General features: G+C 28.7%; 1 protein-coding gene across 1 annotated transcript in view; it reads right to left on the bottom strand.

Annotated features, from left to right (window-relative positions):
- LOC105361333 (UNC93-like protein MFSD11) overlaps window positions 1–11,340 on the bottom strand; it is a 12,727-nt gene extending 1,387 nt beyond the window's left edge. The window contains exons 1-2 of the mRNA XM_011498465.1: window positions 10,929–11,340; window positions 1,271–2,197 (exon numbers count right to left, since the gene is read on the bottom strand). Of these exons, the coding sequence (XP_011496767.1) occupies window positions 1,271–2,197; window positions 10,929–11,021 (1,020 nt within the window). The 5' untranslated portion in view covers window positions 11,022–11,340. The remainder of the gene's footprint in view (window positions 1–1,270; window positions 2,198–10,928) is intronic.
- Between the last annotated feature and the right edge of the window lie 1,578 nt (window positions 11,341–12,918).

Genomic DNA, 12,918 nt, shown 5'->3' on the forward strand with positions numbered 1-12,918 from the left:
TAAGCGACCATATCGAGTGAAGTATATTAATCACTAACCTGATATACCTGACTCTTTTCTTAAATCCGTTTCTCAACCTTTTATTTATTTCGCACTTTACATTCGTATTCCTCTAGTCGTTACTTTACATTATCTTTGCCCAAAATGAAAAACAATTGAGAAAAAGAAGGAAATATTCTCGAAAATAGTATTCATTATTATTTTTCCCAAATGTTTAGACAATTAGCTTTAATCGTCATACATTATTTTATACCTAAACACAAAAGGCTTTATTTATCATTTACAGATCCGGGCCATTATATAATTAATGTATGAAATTATGTAGGATTTTTTTTTTTTTACGGCTACGCTCTATTAATAAAATGCTGCCTTTTAAAAATATTGAATTTCTTGATATTTTTCACTTCTTTCTTCATCGGTACATTGACTCTACAAACTAATTCAACGAGAAATTATGTACAATTAATGCATTGTAACATTTAGAGTATAAATTATATTCTTGATCGATTATTAGATTTATTACATTAAGATAATAAGAATTATTATGGTTTCGATGAGAAAATCGTTATTTCATGGTCTACGCAAGAATATCTACGAAATTGACTATGAAGCCTAATATTATTTATTTCCCATTTTCTTACTATTTATTACTTACTATTAGCTCACTACCGCTCTTATATTAAACCGATAATGAAAATATTTAAACAACTAACTTTCTATTATTATTACCTATTATGATTTATTGCTATAAATTCAATTATACTAATTTTAAATTTATTACATTAATTTCATTTATTTTTCCGTCATTTAACTTTTCGAAAAATGGATTTTCGTCACAAATGACACAACTGTTCAGAGAGAGTATCGTGTGCTAATTAAGTACAAATTAGTCATTTCAAATTAAGCTACGAATAGGTTTAAACGACTAGTTTTAAAATTATTGAAAATTTGTCACTTAAAATGTTGATTACTTCAAGCTATTAAATATCCTCGACAGTTAAAATTAATACAAGAGCAAGGAAGCAAGATCTCACTATTAAAATATTTGTTATAAAGAATATTACCAATGAAGCGGCGTGAAGAAAGAAGGGCCTTTAATGCAGAAAGCCGACATTTTTTTACGGACAATTTGCGCAATAATCGGCTCTCGACGGGGCAAATAGAATGCACACGACTAAAAACGCGAACGCGGAATTAATTTAAAGCCCATTTATGATTATACGTAATTAGGTCTCGGAGGAGCCGGAGATATAAAGTCGTCGAGACTTACGTTAAAGGGTGCGTTGTTGGGTAGATTGAGCAGGGCTGCGATGTAGGCGAAGGTGTGCATGACAAAGCCAGTGATGACGACGGGCCAGCCCGAGCAGTTGCCACACTTGGAGGCGAGGGCCCCGAAGAAGGCACCGCCGACGACCTCGCCGACACCGATGCAAATGCCCGACAGACCGATCAAGCTCTTGCGATCCTCGCCCATGGCCTTGGTGAAGCCGATGCTTGACGAGTAGACGGAGGAAAAGAAGGTGAGCGAGAGCCCCGTGTAGACGAAGGTCAGGGCGAGTACGAGCATACGGCCGGTGATGAAGAGCCGGAACGCGTCGCAGAGCGCGTGCCAGGCTGCGATTAGGGGCCGCTCCCTCGGCATCTCCGGAATATGTAGCTCCTTGTCGGCACTGGAGACACCCTCCGCGGGTCCGAGGCTCGCCAGCTGTGGTGGCTTCCTCATCGTTAGGAGGAGCACAAGTCCTACCACCGATACACCCGTCAATACCTGGAACACCAGCTGCCGCACGTCCTCCTTAATCTCCGGCTCCTTGAACACGAGGTAGACGAAGATGTTGCCGATGAAGAGGGAGGACTGGAAGATGGCCCAAAACAATCCCGAGTTCCGAGACATCGTCTCGGTGTCGCTGTTTATCGTGAGGAAGAGGCCGTGACCGGTCCATGAGAGGGCCGCCCCTATCCCGACCACTGCCGAGGCTATGTACAGGACTTCCGTACGCGGCCAAAGGAACGTCGCTATGAAGATTACGTAGCAGGAACAGCCGACCATGATGCTGGTGCGAGGGCCGGTCATCGAGATGAACGACGGAGCCAGCCAATTGCAAAGGGCGAACGTCGCGTAAATTATGGCCAGACTCGTGTAGCCGTCCCCGTGGAAGTTAGGATCATCTTTCGATATGCTCTCCAAGACAGTTTTCTGCAATTAGCCAAGGGGATACACTCAGACTCGCGCTCGACAATATCCTAATAAGCTTGCTTTCGTTCAATCTTCCTTTCATTCTTACTTTCTTTTCTCTTCTTTTTCTCATTTTTGTCCTTTTTCACTTCCGATCATTAATCAGTCGTAATTTCATGGTCATTACAGACGAAGAAAACTACTACGATATCAATATGTATAGGATATATTATATAGGAGACATCGGCAGCTGTTGATATTTTTAGTTATATCGCAGAAAACTTCGACGATCGGAATAAAGATGAACGTTTAATCATCCATTGTCTCATTTTGTGTATTCTCCGCTACTTTATTAGTCATTTAGATAATGTGAAACAGTTAACGACAAAATGGCAAATAATAAAAATAACGATTCAGCGGGATAAATGTGCCAAGAGGTATAACTTAGCAGTTTATAAAATATAAAATCTTGCATTAATCATGATAAATAAATAATCCAGAGTCTGTGGTAGTAGGAAATTCTTGTAGAAAATCAAGTTATAAATCGAGAATACATTTCATTCACGGAATTCATGAACTTCAATATTTTAGTGCTTATGATTAGCATTAAAAAGAATTAGCTGAAATAAACTTAATACAATCACTCTGTAATATTCTTTCAAAGCATTTAAAGCTTTCAAACTGACAAAGAAAAGTCTATATCATAAAAGCCGAGTTCCGAGATAATAATATATTACATGTATTGTGAAAAAGCGTACCACTAGCATTATTCATTTACGATGAAGTATAATGAACAAATATTTTTAATAAAACATCATATTGACAATTGAGCACCAATGCGTACTAATATTATCATGCATAAGGAATAATTTATAAATATAGATTGAGCCAACAATTGTAATTACATTAACGCTGCTGTGGGATAAATGAATAATGAATATCATTCGATATCATTTTGCAGACAAATCACGACCTACATGTAATGAAGGTATTATTGACATTAATAAAATCTCATTTTCATTGTGATATCGTGAACGATTTATTCTTTATATCAAGCGTAAATATTAACATTTTACGTCAATATAAAATTTCAACTATCTACAAATTCTTTTCAAACGAAATAATTACGATAGTTAATTTAAATGAGTGTGTTTATTGATTAGAAATAAAAGGTAGAAATGAGGTATATTCGTTGAGAATTTTTCAAAAACATCTACGAACAATCGAAGCGCGTAAAAATTTCCAATATTTCTGAAATGTATTGGTATAAATTATGTACGAAAAGTCCGCCTGCTTTGCATATATTTATATTTAACATATTTAACATATTTAACATATATTTAAATACTTTCTTTGATGAAATTAATTTTTATGATAAATAATATTTATTGAGCAGAGATCTTAATCGGTGGGTGCATCACCTATAAATAAAGTAAATAAATAGTTTGGTATAAATAAATATGAATATAAAGAGCGACAGTCGATTGTTAATTTTTACTTTCTAATAAATAAGCAATATCGAATGGAAATCATTATGTAATGGTATCATTATGTAACTAATCATTGTTGTTAAAGATTAATTTTATGATATGTTTTATTCTTAAATCGTTATTTGTTTATATAAAACTACGACCAATAATAACCTTGTTATATTATAATAATAATTAATTGAGAAAATTATTTTAGGTAGTAATAATTATTTATGCCCATATAACTTTGATCAATTTAACAAATTCTTTAGCAATGAAAATAGTGTCAACTGTTCATTATACTATATACTTTAGAGATTTATAATATAATAATGTATTCATTTAGTTGTACTTAATTCTTTTAGTTAAATAATTTATTCCAATTATTTAATGAGACAATCGCATGCTCAATTAAGGTGACAATATGTAATATTTTAAATATTACATATATTGTAATGTATGTCTTTGAATTAACCTAAATTCATTCTCAATTAGACCATTGTTTTGAAAAACAAAAATATAGTATATTTAATAAGATATTTATGAAAAATAATTTTATTAAAAAACAATGTGTTTGAACGTGCCAAATTTTATTAAATAATCCCTAGTACGGATTTTATATTATTTTATTATGATACTTATGCATAGTTATCAATTTAAAATCTGCCGATTTTATCGACTAATGAAGATGAGATATTGAAGATTTCATTCTCTATGTATTGAGATATCAATAAATAATGTAATATGTAACATTATTAAAATTAATTTAAGTAAAAAATAAAATATATTAATTTCCGACAATAACTTGTTATAGCCTTAAGACCATTACTGAAACAAATTCCATTTTATTTATAATAATGAAACTAATCAATATAAATTTTTTAATATAATTTTTTTAATATTTTCACCATTACGACAATCTTTTTTATCGATATTATATATTGTATCGGTTATCTAAAACTATGATATTTAAATTATTATATGTTATATGTGATGAAATATGCGTGTATGTAGGAACGAAGCATCGTGATTATATAGTAACAATACTCCGGGCGGAATATTTATAAAGTGATGATTGTCACCGGAGTATTTAGGTATTTATTATTCAATTATCTTATTATTGTATGAATTAATACATATATTATAGCGATTATATTTAAATACTCTCTTAATATTATTTATCTTCGGTAACAAACTTCTGCTTGATATTTTAAAAAAGCTTTCAAACAATCAATATTTTTCATTTGCTTACTTTTTATAATCTTTAATACGATATATTTTCTAAATTTCTATATAAAGAAAATATATTATATCGCAGAAAATACAAATTACAAATTACTTCTTTTCTAATTACGACAAGCGATAATTGAATGATATTACCATACTATTAACTCCTCGTGTTATTAAAAAATTGTGAAATTATTTCTAAACTTTATTTATTCAATAATAATACGATTTAAATATCATATCACACTATTTGCCAAATTGATTGCCAAATCATAAATGGTATCCATAAAATGTTGTTTATATTTTTTAATGATTTTTTTCTTAAATTTATTATAAATTTATTATAATAAATATACAACGAAAAATTATTTAAAATATTGATTCAGAAACCAGAGATCGGAAATTATTAATGTAATTTTATCATTACTAACTATAAGGTTATTTTATGAGCGATAAAGAAATGGAAAAATAAATATCACTCTCTTTCTTTTAATGCAGACCTTCTTTATTCTTTGGATATATAAGATTTAAAACAAAAATTTTTCAAACTTATCGAATCGAATGAAATTAGGTTTCAAAATTTTTCTTTTAACGTCAATAATATAATAAATAAACAACATTGATTAAAAATTTACATAAAAATTACATAAGGTTTATTATGTATTGAACATATATCGAACGTTATCTTACTCTTACTCTTCTTTTAATTAAGTCGGTAATTTAATTCTTAATCACAAAAAAACACAGTTACTTTATTATCATTGAAAGAATGAGATTTGGTCTATATATAAATATATGAATTAATTTAATAATAATAATAAGAAAAAGAAATACAAGACAAAGTATCAAACTTAAACTCTGATTGGAAAGTCAGAAAAGATAATATTTTTGAGATAATAGCTGCTCGTTTGCAATTTATGTGTATATTTTGGACATTCGCTGCAATGGGAGTGTTTATTATATAAAGTTGATGGAAAAATTCGGGAGCCAAAGATTTTTTATTATAAAATTTCTTGTTATTTAAAGCCGGATAGAAAATATATAATAAGTGTTTTATGATGATTTTATTGTTTTAAAGTGAAACGCGTTAATATTGCTTTTGTATATACGCTACACTATGTCTGTGTAATTAGATAGGCGATATTAATCATTATACGATGAATAACGTTTTTTAATCAATTTTTAGTTTACATCAATTATCAAACATTTATATAATACGCATTATTAACTGAGTAGCTTAATATTATTTTAAATATTTCAAAATTATTTATTTGACATTGTAATGTAATTAAATAACAAAATGCAGTGAAAATCTTAATTTTTATATTTACATGTGTTTACTATTATTATAACTTTGTATAATTACTTTGGATATAATAGTTAATTTTATTTAGAACAATTTTCAATGACAATAATATCTCAAATAAATATTTAACTTAATTTTTCGTGTTCGTCGTGTTTAACATATATAAATTTAAACATTCATATAAAAATAGCAATGTTGTTAATAAGAAGATTTTCACATTTAATCATTCAATATGTTGTACTAAAAAATTTTACATATAACAAACCTATATTTATTATATATTTAAATTTGCTTTTATTTCAGTATACTTTAAAACGCAATTTCCTTTTTCAATTAAAGTTTATGTGAATATTTAATATATATATATATATATATATATATATATATATATATTTAATACATTACTATCACTAATAATATTAGTTTTGAATTTATATTTTATAAATTTAGTTTTTATACATAATATCCATAATATTTTTTTAAGGAAAATGGGAACACCCATATAATTAAAAAATATTCATTTTATCCCCATAACTTAACGTCCACCTTGTCATTAATTAACGTTAAATTACAAATACGAAAATAGAATAAACTTTGATAAGAGCGTGTGGTTCATATTTAATCTAATAGTTTGGATTTTATTGCATTTGAAAATCAGTTCATTTTAAAATATTTTGAAATATAAATTAATTTTATACATATTGAAACAACTTGTGAAAAAATTCTACGTTAAAAGTTTATTAGCGAAATATATTAGATTTGAAAATACATTTTTATATATACATATTTGCACGTGTTTATATGTAAATTTGATTCATAAAATATGAATTACAACGAAAAGATTGTTATTATTTGTGAATATATAATTTAATTATATCTTAATAGCGTAAAAATATGATTGTATATCCTATTAAAAGAAAGTCGGATTATTTTAGTCTATATATGTAGTAAATTTTTATTTAATTGTTCTAAAAGGTACTCGTGTAGATTATAGGAGCCGAAGAATATATCTTAAGAATATATTTATATTTAATGATATAACAAACTTATATTAAATGTTAAAATTGTTTTTTAATTCTAAAAGGTTTCCAAATGTTATATATGAATCTTGATTTGATATTGCAAGCAACTCATTTAATCATATTAGATGTAAAACAAAATGAACACTATAAGTTATAAAAAATAGTTTTATTCTCAATAATATGAATTGTTAATAGCTTGGTCTGCTTATATAAAATGTTAATTTTTCTGTATACATTTGTTTGTATAATTCTATGCACCCTGATGATTTAAAAATTTTATTATTTATTTTATTACATAAAATCAAATGTCAATTATAAATGTTTTTTAATTACGAAAGTTGGGTCTAAATTTTTGTGATGTAAGCATAATCTTCTACTATTTCTCATAGGCATTTTTATTTTTCATAAGTAGAGTTCTATTTTGTAATAATTCAATTATACAACATTGAATTATATAAGATAATCTTAATTCTATAAAAAGCCATTTTATTCAGGTTATTATCAAATCAATTACTACTATACATTTATCGTCAATTATGAAATAAATGTTTAATTTATTAGAGATTGTTCATTAAGAAGAGACGTAAAAAATCAAATTTCATCTACAAATGCACGATATAATACTATACATTAATTGAATTAAAACATTTATATTACAATATCTTTTTGATTAATATTACATTTCATAATGCATTTGTCGCTGAGCTAAACGAAATATTGTTATGTATTGATTTTTGTATTGTTTTCTAGACAATAATTTTATAATTATAATATAACGAAAGGTCATGAAAATAATATTTCTTGATTTAACTTTTGAGAAAATATAGCAAATAGATAAAACAATCATTAAAAAGTTGTGCATATATATTGTAATTGAATCATTAGTAGATTCAGTATATTAGAATTATTAGCAAAAGAGACAAACTATTTGGTATTATTGGTTGAGCACTTAATTGAATAAAATATGATATCGCGACATTAACATCCTTGCCCATTTATTGACTTGCATCGATGAAAAACGTTTGAATATTATTGAAAGATGGTACACGCTGAACTCATTCGAATAAACAAAGTTGTTGTATTCAATCTTCATACATGTTTATTTGAAATCATTAAGAAAAATAATAATTACAATTCTTTATTGAACTAGATTAATACTAGACTGAAAGTAATTTAAAACTATTACGCTTAAACAATATATTTTTTAATTAAATTATTTTTAATATTAATCAAAGGGTAATTAAAAATTAAAATAATAATACCTTTTCCTAAGAGGATCGTGTAAACTCAATTATATAATTTAAACATTTAATGCAAAACCATATTTGTAAAGAAGCTAAAAGTATTAAGTTTTTGCTCAAACAAATACAGAATCATCAATCAAAAAAATCAAATTATTGCTATACTATATTTTTGCAATAATTACCATATTAATTTTGTATTTTCAAAGTTTATTTAATACATATTCTTAAATTTGCATAGAATTGAATTTTTTAATACATATTATACGGCGTTTTACTAAAGCATTTTACTTGTACATCTATATTATTATTAGAAGTAATCCGACAATTTTGTTGTATTCATACTCTTTATTTGTTGTCTTTATTAACACGAATCTTCCATCAATTATTTTTACGGATTAACTTCGTTATTATATTATAATTATATTTTTATTATATGAAAATTATATGAAATTCGAAAACGAAAAACATAAACAAAAACAACAATTAAATAAATGTTATGGATAACTTTATTAAAAACTTTTTATTATTCTCAATTCAAATTTTATAATTCAATGTTAGTTAATTTTTACGTTTAAAATTTATTGCCAAGTGAAAGTGCCAAGCACATATTCAACATTTTATACTACTAACATAATACAATACTTTCTGAAAGTTCTGCATTTTATACACGTATTTGATAGTTTAGATACATAATTGTTGAAAAACTTATAATGCTAAAAGGAAATATATCAATGTGTAAGCCACACGGATTTCTGATATTAATTGGGAAAATTTATCAGTTCAAAATTTTCTTATCCGCAAGCTCTATTTATAATTTTTATGTGTATTATTTATGTGTACAATAATTTTAAAGGCTTGCAATGAAAGCTTCAACTTGGAAAAAAAAAATACATAAAAGGAGCTTTTAATTTATGTGCACCAATGTCTATCTTTACCTATCTGCTTTCTCTCACGCACACACGCACGCAGAAAAGCATGCACACGGGATTTGTTTAAGATGAATGTGACGCAACTTATAATTATACTTAATAGTTTCTCTTTGTGAAAACGGCGATTTTTAACGAAATGCCAAGGCTGTTCAGCCTTAGTGAAATGAGGTTCCTTGAGTTACTTATACTAGACTGGATTCGAAGAAATTGTAGCATACGTTTTGTGATGGTGGGATGGGGGAGTGGGGGGGGGGGGGGCCAAATCCGCGTTTTTGTGCGAGGCGTTTAGTACGCGCTGTAAATGCTATCGCGTTACATTCGTGTTGTAACGAACCCTACATATTTGTCCCGCGTACTGCGTCTCTGTATGTAATATGAAGCTCGAGTAAATATTTAATATATATAATGATATTTATAAAATTAGATGACTGAAAATATTTGATTGAAAAATATACAAAAATATTTAAGTCTTCTATTTGGACAATCGAAATATTATGAATGAATGGTATTACATTCAAGCATTAACGTACACTTCGATATTGACTTTCTAAATAATTCGGCTTTTTCACCGAATTCCGACACATGTAAGAACTAGTTTTTATATACAAAATTAGCCATAAAAGCTATTTTTTAATATATAACAAAATACGTGCAAGTCACTTTACGCGAAATATCTATAGATTTAATTTTTTTTTTTTTTTTTTTTTTTTTTTTTTTTTTTTGTTTTATTTTTTCGTAATTCATAATTTTTACCGAATCGTCTAAAAAGTGTAATATTCGAATCTGGAAATGTAAAGCGATATTTACCATATGTACATATTTATTATCATCTTACATGTCGAGGCATATGCGAATAACTACATTTTAAAAATCATTCAATTTCTAATGTTATTGTACAGCCAGCTTAATAATAACAAAACCAATAATAACAATAGTAACAACCATAGCAGCAACAACGCAACAGTAATGGTCAATGATTTAATGAATTTATCAATATTAAGAATATGATATTTTACATTTGAATTAATTGCATCATTTTGATTTTCATCTTATCGAGTTTCCTGGATTAGTAATATATATATATGTATTAGTAATATATATATGTATGTACGTATATAAGTGACGTATGACTTGTGTGTGAGTATATTCTGTGCATTGTATATTGTGTTTATACACGCATGCAAATGCACCCAAACACGCACGCATATATATATATTGTGTATATATTATATGACTAGTCGCTTATTGCTAATTCACTCATCATATCTTTGTTGGCTCTTAAAGTATATTTATATCATGTAGCGAGTAAGGAAAGGATAATTGCATGGCATCTTAACCATAAAGGTAAGGATAAAAATGAAACATTGGGACGCACATAGAACAATACTAGTCGTTCACCTAGGCAATCGAAGCTATCGAGGCAATCGAAAAATGAAAGTCGCGAACTGAGGACGGAAAAAAGACGAGAAAGCCGAAACGAATGGCTGTATAAGCGAGTCCGCGCCGAACTAACCTCAAATTTTGACAGCTGCTAAGCTGCTAAGTGAAAGCTCACCTGAATGTTACCCATAGTCTGAAAGGCCGTGAAAACGAGCATGAAGCCCCAACTGAGGATCATGACGTTGAGGAAGCCCCGGTCGACACGCATCCTGGCGAACTCGATCTTCGGCAGCCAGCGAAAAGTGAATGGAATGGAGAAACAGGGCAGACCGCGGGGAGCCAGGGCTGATCCTGGCCGTCCCGAATCAAACTGTAAACAAGGAGTTAAACAACCGCTCGGCCGCAAAATTTATAGACACGATGCGGGCGACGGGCCGCGAGCGACTGCCGCGAGCGACGCCACGACCTCTTGGGCTCTCCAATTGACGCATGGGCCGAGGATCCGAGCGAACCTCCGCGAATACGACGACGGACATCCGCTTGGGTAATACCAGCACCGACATACCACGTACGCGTTTTCGACTGACTTTTTGCGAATCAAGTCGATTTATCCAGCGTTGTATAAATTAATTATCGCATTCGTCGTTATTCTTACGATAAGTTTCCACTTGCCATGAATGCTGACGGCTCCGTCAGAAGACGTTCCCTGCTCGAATGTAATTCTCATGATCACGATGATTTATGGATTTTTATAGGTCCACGATCTCGACTCCAGCAATTATAAATCAACGTATGAAATTAGTGAAAAAAGCTTTAAAAAATCATTTTTTTCTTTTTAATCATAATTTCGTTATTTCATGGCTGTTTGAACGTTGTTGTTGTTATTGTTATGCAGAAAAATTTATGCAGAAAAACATACATACTACAGTTCGTACAATGTAATAAAGTTCACGAATAATTGTAATAGATTTTTGACATTCGAAGCGCACAATCATCCATCGAAAGCTTTATATCTTTCCAATTGCGTAACGATATGCCTATTACCGCAATTTCGCAGCACACGTATCGTATTTTAATAAATTTGAAGTAACCACTTTCACTGGTTACGATCGATACTTATTTAGCATGCTTCGATCGCCGTTCCAATCAAACATATTTTAGCGATAAAAATGTAAAGGAATGTGTTTATTATAACGCGTGCATTTGAAAAGTATCTACGTCATTTATTTCACAGATTGCGTACACGGCTTATGCTAGAATATTTATTTAATTTGGACAAAGAGTGAATTGTTTGTCAATAATTAAACAATAAGGAACGAATAGGCGAAGGCGAGATAAGCTTGGCGGCTGCGAGCTATAAACCTGGTTGTAAAATAATGCAGGAGACTTTCATTAATTATCAAAAGAAATGAGAAAAATGAGAACTGACTACAACATTATAGAGCAAACATTTAAGTACGCTCATTTACATATATGTACACGTGTGCGCGCGATTGTTGAAAGTGATTGTAATAAAAATTGTTTTCTTCTAAATTCTAATATTCTTATAAAAATTAACAATATGTAAAGTATATTGCTAAATGTTATAATACTTTACTTTACTCTCTATTATCACTTACATGTTATGTTTCTTACTCTTTTATCAGAGGTACTCATCTCAATGATACGAGACTCAACTATTCAATCGACGATTAAGTAGGTTATTTAAACATTTCAACAGCTGATTAGTCAAATTGCAATTCTCTATATAAAAAACATAGATTAGCGAAATATAACAAAACACGAGAGTACAAAATATTAACGAATTAAATAATCATCGAATATATATTTTCGCATTTTTATAACAAATTTAATACTTATTTAGCAGATTATAGCTAAAAGTTAAAATAAAAAAAAATAGCTAGTCCAAAGAATAATTAATATTAAATATTCGTTTCGAACTTTACAAATTCAACATAAAATATAATATTTATAAAAATTATTGCTTAAATATGTTTTCAAATTATTTATAGATAAATTATAATAAAAATTTTATATAGATGGCACATAATTATAACTGTACGTATGTTACATTCAACAATTATCGATTATTAAAAACTTATGATATATTAAATGATTGTGTAGTTACTATATATATATATATATATATATATATATATATATAT

This window comes from Ceratosolen solmsi, unplaced genomic scaffold, assembly GCF_000503995.2.
Source record: "Ceratosolen solmsi marchali unplaced genomic scaffold, CerSol_1.0 scaffold30, whole genome shotgun sequence".
NCBI lineage: Eukaryota > Metazoa > Arthropoda > Insecta > Hymenoptera > Agaonidae > Ceratosolen > Ceratosolen solmsi.